Source organism: Aquarana catesbeiana, linkage group LG11, assembly GCF_042186555.1.
Source record: "Aquarana catesbeiana isolate 2022-GZ linkage group LG11, ASM4218655v1, whole genome shotgun sequence".
Taxonomy (NCBI): Eukaryota; Metazoa; Chordata; class Amphibia; order Anura; family Ranidae; genus Aquarana; species Aquarana catesbeiana.
The window spans coordinates 163,823,474-163,836,868 of NC_133334.1; the positions used below are offsets into that span (position 1 = coordinate 163,823,474).

The 13,395-nt window shown below is 39.7% G+C and overlaps 1 protein-coding gene across 1 annotated transcript in view; it reads left to right on the top strand.

Moving 5' to 3' along the window:
• Positions 1 to 627: 627 nt before the first annotated feature.
• IRX6 (iroquois homeobox 6) overlaps positions 628 to 13,395 on the top strand; it is a 36,323-nt gene continuing 23,555 nt past the window's right edge. The window contains exons 1-3 of the mRNA XM_073603869.1: positions 628 to 1,057; positions 1,726 to 1,980; positions 2,295 to 2,404. Coding sequence (XP_073459970.1) covers positions 1,013 to 1,057; positions 1,726 to 1,980; positions 2,295 to 2,404 — 410 coding nt within the window. The 5' untranslated portion in view covers positions 628 to 1,012. The remainder of the gene's footprint in view (positions 1,058 to 1,725; positions 1,981 to 2,294; positions 2,405 to 13,395) is intronic.

Genomic DNA, 13,395 nt, shown 5'->3' on the forward strand with positions numbered 1-13,395 from the left:
CAAATAAAATAGGGAATATATTAAACATGACTATGTTTTTCTTAGTTGCAGTTATCCAGCAATTATTGGTGTGTTCCATTTTCAGGTTGAATATCTGAATATCTTTACCAGGAAACAAATATATGTAAAGCACTAATTTTTGGTGTGAATAATATAAAAACTAATACTGACTCAAAAGGTTGTCACAAAATGCACCTTTCAGAAGTTCTACACTTCCACGCTAAAGAAACACGGGAAGTTTCAGAAGTGTTGTACACTTAGTTATTACAAAATGTGATTTTAGGCATATATCCTTATAATTATATCTTAAAATGTCTGTGAAATTTTTCTAAATTAGTAATTTTTTTTATTCTATGCAGACAAGCAATTTAGCTGTTACATGCATTGTTTGTTGATCATCACAAATGGATATTAACCATTTGACAATGTTAACATTTGTTATTTTTTTGTTTTAAACTCTTGACTGACAGCAGCAGTTTAAATCCAAACGTACTACTGTGTGAAATCATTTAGTTAACAAATGAATTGTTAGGAAATCAGCAGAAGGATTTGGCACAATATCTCTGCACTGACAGGGTTAAAAATATGTGGAACAAATATGCAGCCTACCTAGAAAAATCAAATGCATGGCTGGGATCCTATCCTGTACTGTGCTTTGGGATTACTGTGACGTATTTTTCTTCTTTTCGATGGATGAATGTTAAAAAAAAACACTACAGGCAAGCAAAAAACACAACAGGCTGTCTTCCTACCTTGCAAGATATCTTTTTTTAACCTTGTCAGCTGAACTATGTATCTTTAATTTATTATTCTTTAAAGAGAGCTTAAGCACTTTGGAACGTTGACCTAAAATCTGAAGATGCTGTACTTGTTACATGCAATCACTTGTACTTTTACATGCAATCATATATAATTATGTAAAGAGACCTGGGATGTGTATCAGATTCCGCGTCTGTTACAGACGATCTGCTTGTGAACTATTTTCTATGGTAAAAACAAAAACAAAGCGAAGATGTCATTTTCACAGTTTAGCTATCCATACAACAGCAACTCGCAGGTAAGTGGCAGTACTCTGCTTTCATTCATCAGTCCAATAGCACAGACATGAGGAGGATTACTTCAAGAACAGGCATTTTATTTGTACTTTTGTTGTGTGCGCACATGTGTATATATATCTATATATATATATATATATATATATATATAATCAGTACTAGTTATTTTTATTCTGCTATAAAGATGTTTTGGAATGACTAATTAGTAATTGTTTTATACAACAATTTTTAAACATATTTCATTTTCGTTGTATAGGTATTTTATGTATACAAAAAGTTAAAATTTGCTTTGTTTTGCGTCTATTCTTGCTCTAAGGTGCATAGTATCTACAAATATTTGAAAATAAAAGAGAATAATATATTAATCTAAAATAAATATAAGTGCAGTATTAATTAGTATTAATTAAATATAAAAGAAATATAAAATAGTACAAATGTAATCTTTAACTGTGTTATGTTATAATAATGGTACTCTAATTACAACATGACAAAAACTACTTTATTTATCCTGTTTATACAGCAGCAAAATATATAGTAAAGTGTACACATCATATCAGTACAAAATTATATAAATAGGACAATGTATCATTTATTATAATTTGTGTAGGGTTATCATTTTACAAAGAATTATTGCATAAGTGGATTTTGCATGTTGCATTTCTGTCCACAGTTCTTGGTTTCTGTAAATCCCAGCACAATTTGTTACGATACTTCTGCATCCGGATCTTTGCCTGTGATCTCTGCTGCTTCTGTCCAGACCTCTGCCATCTGCTGTCCTTCCTATGAGAAAAGGCTGCTGGTTAGCACAAGAACTAATCTAAATGCAGCTTTTGGAATGTATAACCCTCCGCAAACAACAGCAAGCCTGGGCTATGCCAGTTACCTCCCTTGCAGCTCTGATCCCACAGCCTTTTATTCAACCTTGGTGAGTAGCATTGAATTTGCTGACAAATTAATCTTTTCAGTTCTTCTTGCTCATGTTCAGTGTTTTCATAAGCAGTCCAAACCTGTACAGAACTGAAATACATGTTGCATTTAAGTATCGGAACTATGAATCCTTTATTTACACTGACATTTTTAATTAGTCCTTGTATTGCATATCTTTAGAGTTTAACCACTTAGTGACAGAGATAGAAATTTAATTTTTCCAAATTGTTAAGTGCAATGCTGCACATTATTTTCTTATGAAATGTTCCATTGTATGTTAATTTAATTGCATTTTTTTTCTACAAATGGAAGACCTCGCAGTATGAAATGAAGGATTCTAGCAGCGCTTTGCATTCAGGGATATCTCAGCCCTCTGTATACTCTCCATATGATCATTCCTTGGGGCAGTACCAGTATGATAGGTAAGGTTTTCTTTGATCAATAAGAATAACTAATGCTCTGTCTGTGATGGTATAACAGACATCAAACCACACCATTTTCAACTAACACTTTTTTGTGATGAATCCCAAAGCAATCATATCTCAGAGAAATATACATGTAGGCTTACCAACTAAGTAAGCTCTAATAATCTGTAGAATGATAATGCCGAATAACACAGGAATATTACACTGATCTTAGTAACTTCAGAACTTTGGCTATATGTCCAGCATGATCTACAGAAACAATATTAGAGCATAAGTTTAAATATATACTGTATATATTTTTTGTAAAGAAGATTGCAATGTATAGTACTGGAAAAAATAGAGTGAATGTAGCAAATGAATATGCATGAAGCTACAGGGAGTTTAGGATGCTAGTGTACAGCATACCTGTAGTTAGTTTCAAGCCACTAAAGCACTGTTTGAAAGCCAAAGTAGCCACCCTCTTGCCCTATTTCATGAGGATGGCTGGCCTCACCGGTAAATAGTAAAATGCAAGAGGTGAGAAGAGATAAGCATAGACTCTTGACCCTGTGAGCATGTTGCAATTTGCATATTGGTGCCCATAGGTTTCAGATCTCATGAAGGGTTCAAAGGAAAACTGAATTGACACACTGCACCTGAAAATACCTTTTCCTGACCAAAGGAAACACTAGTCTAATGTTTGGTTAAAACCTGTATGAAGTGCTTGACTCATCCACCACTCTTCTCACTCATCCTGTGCAGTTCCTCTTTGTTAATCAGCCCACCAGCTACTAATTAGTCAAGCTTTGAACTCTAACCTACAAAGTTTTCAACAATATTACATTATTTTATTATTCCTTATAATTCCCAACTACCATGGCGGACATATCCTTCACTCTGCATATGACTCTTTTTTTTATCCACTCTATCTATGTATGTACTTCCTCATATTCCTGTATCAAGGACTTCTCATAACCTTCTCCCCTGTTCTGGAATTACTCATTTGCCGCTCTGCAACCCTGACACCCTCAATACCCACCTACTCAGACAAACATAGAATCTGACTTAAGATTTCCTCTTCAGTCACTGTCTTGTATTTCAGTGTATGTCACTCTGTAATATCCCTGTATGATATACTTTGAGATAGTTTATTGGCAATGGTTATTATATGGCCATTTTGTTTGTACTGCATTAAGCAGCATTTGTTTATTAAACTTTTAGGAAGGCATATTTGCTAAGTGTCCCGAATTGTACAGGACATCCATGTGGGTCTGAACATTGTCCCATGCTCTTAACATCCAATAGGAAGTCCCACAGGATTCAAGACCCTTTGCCTTGCATGACTCCTAAGAATAAATAATTGCCAAACTAGGCTGGAGCAAAATATGTTGTCTGGGGGTGGGGGCAGAAAGGGGGGGTAGTTATGGTAAGATGAATCCTCAGGACAAATCCTTTGGCTAAGGAATCCACTGATGAATCCAATCCAACAAACTTTACACAGCACCTCTGAGAGACTGAAGAGATCTCTATAATGGTAAATAGAAAATGAGAGCAGAGTGCACAGACTAAGTGTAGTGGATATTGGACATTTATTAATGGGAGACAATTAGCATCTTTTTACAATGGAATTCTCAACTGGGGGGGGGGGGGGCTGGGCACCAAGCGAGCTGTCCAATCGGATGTACTGGATGTAGTCCTGGTGACAATTGTAGTGGCTGAGAGAAACAACAAAAGGTCACCAGATTAAGTGCAGTATGGTGGAGAGGTGGACAAAGCACACAACAATTAGCAACTCACTTGGGTGTGTAGGTAATCCCATGTATAACAGGTTATAGAAGCAATCATTGTTGCACCTGCAGCTTGGAAGGAAACATCCAGGATCCAGGGAATGCTGCTGCAGAGAGAGAGTGTAATAGCTGGGGTAACCAGGCAGCACCACCGATCCAAGCGCACCGTTTCCTGCTTACTGCTCTGAGGCTGCCTGGTTACCCCAGCTACCATGCTCCCCCTCTGCAGTGGTGGTCCAACCCCTGGATCCTGAATGTCTCCCTTCTAACTGCAGGTGTGCCAATGACCGCTTCTACCATCTGTTATACGTGAGATTACCTACACACTCTAGTGAGATGCCAATTATTGTGTACTTTGTCCACCTCTCCACCATCTTGCATTTAGTCTGGCACCCTCTTGCTGTTTCTCTCAGCCACTACAGGTGTCACCAGGACCAGATCTGGTATATTCATTTTGACAGCTTATTTGGTGTCCTCCTCAGCTGTGAATCCCATGGAAAACCATAATAAGCATATTTTACTTTATTTCATGTGAGTTGCTAATTTTCTCCTTTTAATAAATGCCTAATATCCACTACACTTAGCTTGTATACACTGCTCTCATTGGCAGGACTCCTAAGCAGCACAGTGACACTGATCCTGCCAGCCCCCTTAAAAGCACATCCATGTTCTGGTCACACCAACACATCTCTGCTATCCTACTAGTGTAAAGTGTCTCTTCTGATTGCTTTAACATGATAGCAAATATGTGAAAGACAGAAATATATTGTGTAAATTGTGAGTGTATCTTTTTAAAGTAGACAGGCTGTGTACAATTTGCCATATTTTATACACAGGCTTTAAATGCAGCTCATTCCAAAGACATCTTGCATTATTTTCAGTGGATATAAGGTGTTTTTTGACTGGAAGGGAGATTGTGCTGTTCTTATGCACCATCTTCAATCACAGAATGCCTTGTATTTGAAAATAGATGCTTTCAGAATGGACGAGCTGCAGAGGAAACGACCCACTGTTATCTCTGTACCGCAGAAAGAACTGTAGGTTTTAGATTCAGACTCTCAGCATTGACTCTATTGTAAGGGAGAAATGAAAGTAAGGGTAATACATTCCTCTGGATCAACTGTGGGTAGAGGATTGTGTTTATAGGACTGTAAAAAATGTTCCTCCTTTTATTGGTTGAGCTAGATGGACTTGTGTCTTTTTTCTGCCAGACTAACTATGTAACTATGTACAGTGCCTTAAAAGAGTATTCATACCCCTTGAAATTTTCCACATTTCATCCTGTTACAACCAAAAACATAAATGTACTTTATTGGGATTTTATGTTATAGACCAATACAAAGTGGCACATAATTGTGAAGTGGAAGGAAAATGATAAATGTTTTTCAATTTTTTTTACACATAAATATGTGAAAAGTGTGCTGATCATTTATATTCAGCCCCCTTTACTCTGATACCCCTAACTAAAATCTAGTGGAACCAATTGCCGTCAGAACTTGCTGTATACTTACCTTGTCCCCACGATCCTGCGATGTGCCCCCGCTGTGTCCGTGGGCTCTGTCCTCCACCCGATGCCTCTGTGTGCTGTGCTCCGTTCCCTGCAAGCGTCGTGATGCACGGGGCAGAGCCCGGCGGCAAATTCAAAAAAGTGAAAATTCATAATACATACAGTACACTGTAATCTTACAGATTACATTACTGTATGAAATTATTTCACATCCCTTTTCACCCTAGTGCTTTGTCCAATGCCCTGCATGCAGTTTTATATGATATATACTGTTCTTTCTGTCTGGAAACTTGAGATTGTCCATTGCAACCAAAAAGTGTCCCTTTACAGCAAAAGTGGTATTAGACCAGCTAGAAAACAGTGATAGTAAATTAGAACACTTGCAGAATTGAGCGATAGTGATTTGTGGGGAAATTAATTTTATTATATTATTATTTTTTATAATTATTTATATTTATTTATTATATAATAATTTATGATTTTGTGTTTCAAACTTCATCATACCTGGGATATCTACTAGACTCTTGGTGGACAGATTTAAGTGTGTTATTGTTAAGAATTACAGGTCTACAATATAAAACGCCAAATTTCTATGCAAAATAATTGTACTGCTTTGAAAAGCAAAAAACTGACATAATTATACCGCCAGGGAGGCTACAGCAGGGTTGGGTTATAAAAAATATCCGAAGCTTTGAACATCTCATGGAGCACTGTTCAATCCATCATCCGAGAATGGAAAAAGTATGGCACAACTGTATATTGTGCATATGATTTCCTTACATACTTAAGTGTCAAGAAAATAGAAACACCCACAAAATTATGACATTTTGGAAAGCAAATACACCAAGTTATTTATTATATGCGGTTTTAGGGGCAAATTCGAAAGCTGCCGGAACACCGTTAAAGTCTATGGGACACTAACATGAAAAATCAAAAGTGCTCATTTTAAAGACTTATATGCAAGTTATTGTCATAAAAAGTGTTTGGGGTCCTGCCCCAGGGGACATGTATCAATGCAAAAATTTTTTTTAAAAACGGACGTTTTTACGGGAGCAGTGATTTTTTTAATTCTTAAAGTGAAACAATAAAAATGAAATTAATAAATGAAAAAGGGTTTCCGCGCTCACGGACTAACCGGTCTGCAGCCTCCCCTTAATCGCACCCCCAAAGGGGTGAGAGATAATAGTAAAGAGAAGATGGGTAGGGGTATACACCATACCTGGAGCGGAGGCACCTGGGGACGGCTATACTGGATCCTAAGACGCCATTCTACTGCCTGGTACTACATGCCTATTACCCCTGCAGTGGTTTAAGGAGCTGGTGAGTGGGGACCCTTGAGGGGGAGCACTGCAAAGTCACTGAATATCAGCTATTTTCCTCACGAAAGTCACCACTTACAAGAACTTTGTTTATGCCGGAACTTTATTTTCACAGTTCTTTCTTAATTATTGGTTTTGCACCACATGTTAATTTGGTTCTAAGATTATATTCCATATTCGTTCACTTTGCATTATGGATGGGACTGTGGTTTAATATGGACCTTGGATCTATCTGATATATTTGATTCACTTGGTGGACGCTGTTCGCATTTATTTGTTTATATTATTTCAGTTATTGGTATCTGCAGGTTGTTCACCACATCATCTTTATACCATTTGCTGGGGGGATTTCTACTATTAAGACTCCTCCCCATGCAACAGGTGGGGGATTTTCATTTACATTTGTATGGTTTATTTACACCTTTAAGGTATATATGAGTGTTTTTTACCGCTTTGTACACATCAGCATGGTTTATTAATTACAAATAGGTTTATATACACCTTTAAGGTTTATATGAGTGGTCTTTACCGCTCTGTACACATCAGCACGGATTATTAATTATAAATAGGTACCCCGGCATAGGTAGCGCCACTTACCCCTACCCATCTTCTCTTTACTAATAAAAATGAAATATTCCTTTAAATATCGTGCCTGGGGTGTCTATAGTATGCCTGTAAAGTGGCACATTTTTTCCGTGTTTAGAACAGTACTGCAGCTAAATGACATTTCTAAAGGAAAAATTGTCATTTAAAACTGATCGCGGCTGTAATGAATTGTCGAGTCTCAGCAATATGGATAAAACTCATTGAAAAAAAGAGCATGGGATCCCCCCCACTCCATTACCAGGCCCTTTGGGTCTGGTATGAATATTAAGGGAAACCCCGAACCAAAATTAAAAAAAAAATTTGTGGGGGTCCTCCTAAAATCCATACCAGGCCCTTCGGGTCAGATATGGAAATTAAGGGGAACCCTGCACCAAATTTTTTATTAAAAATGACGTAGGGGTCCCCCCAAATCCATACCAGACCTCAAGGGTCTGGTATGGATTTTAAGGGAAACCCTGCGCCAAAATAAAAAAAAATGGCATAGGGGTCCCCTCAAAATCCATACCAAACCCTTATCCGAGTACTCAACCTGGCAGGCCACAGGAAAAGAGAGGGGACTAGAGAGTGTCCCCCCTCCTGAACCGTACCAGGCCACATGCCCTCAACATGGGGAGGGTGCTTTGGGATAGCCCCCTAAAGCACCTTGTCCCCATGTTGATGGGGACAAGGGCCTCATCCTCACAACGCTTGCCCGGTGGTTGTGGGGGTCTGTGGATGGGGAGCTTATCAGAATCTGGAAGCCCCCTTTTACCCCGTTACCATTTCACACAGGGGGTAGGCCGGGATCTGGGGGTCCCCTTGTTAAAGGTGGCTTCCAGATTCTGATAAGCCCCCCGCCTGCAGTCCCCCACAACCCAAAGGTTGTGGGGATGAGGCCCTTGTCCCCATCAACATGGGGACAAGGTGCTTTGGGGGACTACCCCAAAGCACCCTCCATGTGTTGAGGACATGTGGCCTGGTACAGTTTGGGGGGGCGCTCTCTCATCCCCCTCTTTTCCTGTGGCCTGCCAGGTTGCGTACTCAGATAAGGGTTTGGCAGGGATTTGGAGGGGACCCCTACGCCATTTTAAAAAAAAAATTGGCACAGGGTTCCCCTTAAAATCCATACCAGACCTGAAGGGTCTGGTATGGATTTTGGGGGGACCCCTACACCATTTTTAAAAAAAATTGGCACAGGGTTCCCCTTAATTTCCATATCAGACCTAAAGGGCCTGGTATGGATTTTCGGGGGACCCCACGCAATTTTTTTTTTCATTTTGGTTCAGGGTTCCCCTTAATATTCATACCAGACCCAAAGGGCCTGGTAATGGACTGGGGGGATCCCATGCTCTTTTTTTCAATGAGTTTTATCCATATTGCCGAGACCCGACAATTCATTACAGCAGCGATCAGTTTTAAATGACAATTTTTCCTTTAGAAATGTAATTTTGCTGTGGTACTGTTCTAAACATGGGAAAAATGCGCCACTTTACAGGCATATTATAGACACCCCCCAGGCACAATATTTAAAGGAAAATTTCATTTTTATTATTTCACTTTAAGCATTAAAAAAATCACTGCTCCCGGAAAAATGGCCGTTTTTAAAACTTTTTTTTGCATTGATACATGCCCCTGTGGCAGGACCCGGGTTCCCAAAAATTTTTATGACAATAACTTGCATATAAGCCTTTAAAATTAGCACTTTTGATTATTCATGTTTGTGTCCCATAGACTTTAACGGTGTTCGTGTGTTCTGTCAAATTTTTTGCCTGTTCGGTTCGCAGCAGAACATACCGAACAGGCCAAAAATTCACAGGAGGGTGTTTGGCTCATCCATAGCACTGACTGTTTTAAGCTAATTAAAAACATTGGAACAAACTAGAAACTCTGCACTTGCTATGTTCTGCCTACTGGAAAAACTGGCTCTGGCTGTGATCTGCAAAATGGAAAAACTGGCACTTGCTGTTATCAGCAATATTGACATTTACTGTGATCAGCAACACTAGCGCTGACAGTGATCAGCAAAAGTGGAAACCTGCCACTGGCTGCATTTATGTTTTGCATTCATGTATATTGTATGCAATGATTTGAACACTGTGATGTGATTTTGAACACTGGTACTGGCTGCAATCGACAAACTGTAGACATTAGAGCTGGTTGTCATCAGCAAACTGGAAATACTGATGATGGCTATGATCAGCATACTGGAAACCCTGAACATGCTGTAAACTGCAACACTACCACTGGGTGTGACATGGGTCCTGGATGTGATAAACAAACTGGAAACACTGGCACTGGCTTTGATTAACAAACTGGAAACACTGGCCTTTGCTGTGATCAGTAACACTGGCACTGACAGTGATCATCAAAATTGGAAAACTGACACTGGTTGTATTTACACGTATTGTGTGCACTGTGATTTGTGATTTGAACACTAGCACTGGTTGCAGTTAGCAAACTGGGAAAACTGTCACTTGCTCTGATCGGCAAATTGAAATCACTGGCTGTGATCAGCAAACGGGAAACAGGGAACTTGCTGTGATCATGCGAACTGGAAACATCAGCACGTGTGATCAGCAACACTGACAATGACAGTAATCAATAAAATAGTAAAACTGCCACTGGTTGTGATTATGTATGTTGTGTGCACTGTGAAGTAACACTGGTACTGGATGAGATCAGGAAACCAAAAAAAAATAGGCTGTGATTTGTAAACTAGCAAAGCAAAAAAAAAAGATAAGCATCACTGGAAATGACAGTGATCAGCAAAATTTGGAAAACTGCCATTGTCTGAAATGATGTGTTTTGTGGGCACTGTTATATGATTCAGACACTGGTACTGGCAGTGATCAGAAAACTGGGAACACTGGTGCTAACTGTGACGAGAAAACTGCATACAGTGGCACTATCTGTAATCAGCAAACTGTAAATACTGCACTTGTTGTGATCTGAAAACTGGAAACACTTGTACTTGTGATCAGCAACACTGGCACTGACAGTGATTAGCAAAACTGGAAAACTGCCAGTGACTGTGATTATGTGTTTTGTGTGCACTGTGAAGCAGGTGAAACACTGTAATGTGATGGGAACACTGACGCTGGCTGTGGTCAGTGCACTGGAAAAAACTGTCTGTGACCATCAAATTGGAAACATTGGCTTGATTGATATGGCTTTGAACAGCAAAAAGGAAATGCTGGCTCTGGCTGTAATTAGCAAACTGGAAACAATGGTTGTGATGTGCAAACTGTAAACACTGGTATTTGATTGTAATTAGCAACAATGACAGTGAAAAGTAAAATTGGAAAACTGCCACTGCATGTCATTAGGTGTATTGTGTGATGTGATTTGAACAATGGACTTAATATGAAAACTGGTGGCACTGGTGCTGGCTATGAATCGGCAAACTGGAAACACTGGCACTATCTATGATCAGCATGTTGGGAATATTTGTTATGGTTTTGATAGGCAAACTGGAAAAGCTCGCACTGCAAACACTGGCACTTGCTGTAATCAGCAAAACTGGAAAATGGACGCTGGCTGTGATTATGTGTATTGTGTGCATTGTGAGGTGATTAGAACACTGGCACAGGCTGTAATTCAGTCAGTATAAAAATGTTTATTAACAAATTGGGTTCTTCACAAGACCTTAGAGAACAATACAGAGAAAAAACAAAAATGAGAACCGAAGTCTACCTGTTTCGTTTAGTAAGTATAAACAAAGGGATGGGGGTCTCCCAAGTGACGTCATTGACCAAACATGTAAATTACCATATTTGGTAAGAAATGACCACCAGAGGATGCCCACATAAGTGCAGCATTAAAAAGACTTTAATGTTAAAATTACAAAAAACTGCTCACAAAGGTAGCAAAATATGACACATGTCATATGCATACTCCCCGGTGCAGATCCCAATGTTCTAGGAAACAGCCACACTGCTACTGGTCAGGCGGAAGAAACTAGGAAGTAAGCTCAGAAACAGGGACCAGGAGACCAGGGATCTCAGTGGAGTGCAGGCTGGACCAGAAGTGATGTAATACCTTGCTGGAGGGAAAAAGGGGCATGCCTATGCATTTCAGAGTCACCCAGGTTCAGTACTCAAGCCTATAGGACCTATTGTGAAGGGGCCCTTTTTTTATTCACCCAGGACTACATTTCCCAGCATTCATAAGGTGACATATGAACTATTGCTGGGAGTGGCTTCACAGTAAGGCAATACACATGAAAGGCAACAAAGTATATCTGCTAGACTAATGCCCTGTACACATGATCGGACATTGATCGGACATTCCGACAACAAAATCCATTGGCTTTATTCAGATGGATGTTGGCTTAAACTTGTCTTGCATACACACGGTCGCACAAAGTTGTCGGAATTTCCGAACGTCAAGAACGCGGTGACGTACAACACCACCCTTTGGGCTCCTTTTGCTAATCTTGTGTTAGTAAAAGTTTGGTTTTGAAGCCATGTTGCGTGTATGTACTCATCGTAGAGTTCATGCTGTGCGGGGGCTTGATGTTGGGGTTCTTACTTTGACACATGCCCAGTCCATGAACAGGGTTGGGAGGAGTTCATGGACCAAGAATTGGTTGCTCCAGCGTGACCAATTCTGTCACATGCCTTTGCTCCGTGAGATTTTTGAGAATAATCGTGACTATTTCAGGAACTTTCTCAGGATGACGGACCCCGTTTTTCACCAATTGTTGGCTTTGCTGACCCCTTATATCAGTAGGCAGGATACCTGCATGCGGCAAGCCATCACTCCGGAGCAGAGGCTAGTCGCCACGTTGCGGTACTTGGCGACGAGGAGAAGCCTGCAGGACCTCAAGTTCTCGACAGGCATCTCCCCCCAGGCTCTGGGGATCATTATCCTAGAGACCTGTTCTGCCATCATCCAGGTCCTGCAGACGGACTATATTAAGGTAAGATTTCTCCTTTAACATCACATTTTATTGTATTTAATGTTAATATATTTTATTTCTTTCATCATTCCCTAATTACCATACTGTGAATGTTCCCTTTATCCTCATGAATGCTGGAATTTTTTAAAGTTTGTTTTTTGACCTTCATGCATATTTGCCTTCACTAACCTCCCCAGCATGCTATCCTGGGCCCATATCCACCTCCCCTAGTCACTTAACAATGTATTTTGTCAGCTCCATAGTAGTGCTTACCCTAAACACCCCCTAAAATGTGTACAAATGTTATTTGTGTCCTTAAATTCATGCAGAGGGCCAGAGGCTTTTTTGGGGTCCCAAAATCATTTGGAACCCTCCCTCCCCCCAACCACTAAATCAGCTGATACCAATCCTCTATCTGATGACTTTGCCAAACCCATACACACTATACCTACCTCTTTAGTGGTCATATTTCTGTATGAATTCACCAAAGCATGTAGTGTAAGGGCCTGCCTGAATACTTTCAAATGGTAATGTTTAAAGTTTGTGTATCCTATTATTATCTTGATAGGTAATTGCAGAATGTAAAAATGTGCTCCAATTTGGACAGTGTGTATTTAGATATTTGTATTACGACACTTCTTACCTGTCCAGTGGGCTGCCAATAGTGTAAGTAAGGAGGGGCTGACCAAAGTAACACACATTATTTATGCATTCAACTCTCAATGAAGTGGAGAGGGTTACCTGTCCAAAACACCCCCCCCTCCTAAAATATTTTCAGTGGGCCATCAGAGGGAGTGAGGAATCTGATAGGTGGCCCTTATACTTTTGTCTTTAAATACTCCCTAAAATAAATGTTATACAGATGTTGGCAAAGAATGTTTGTGTCTAATCTGCTTTCAATGTTATGTGCA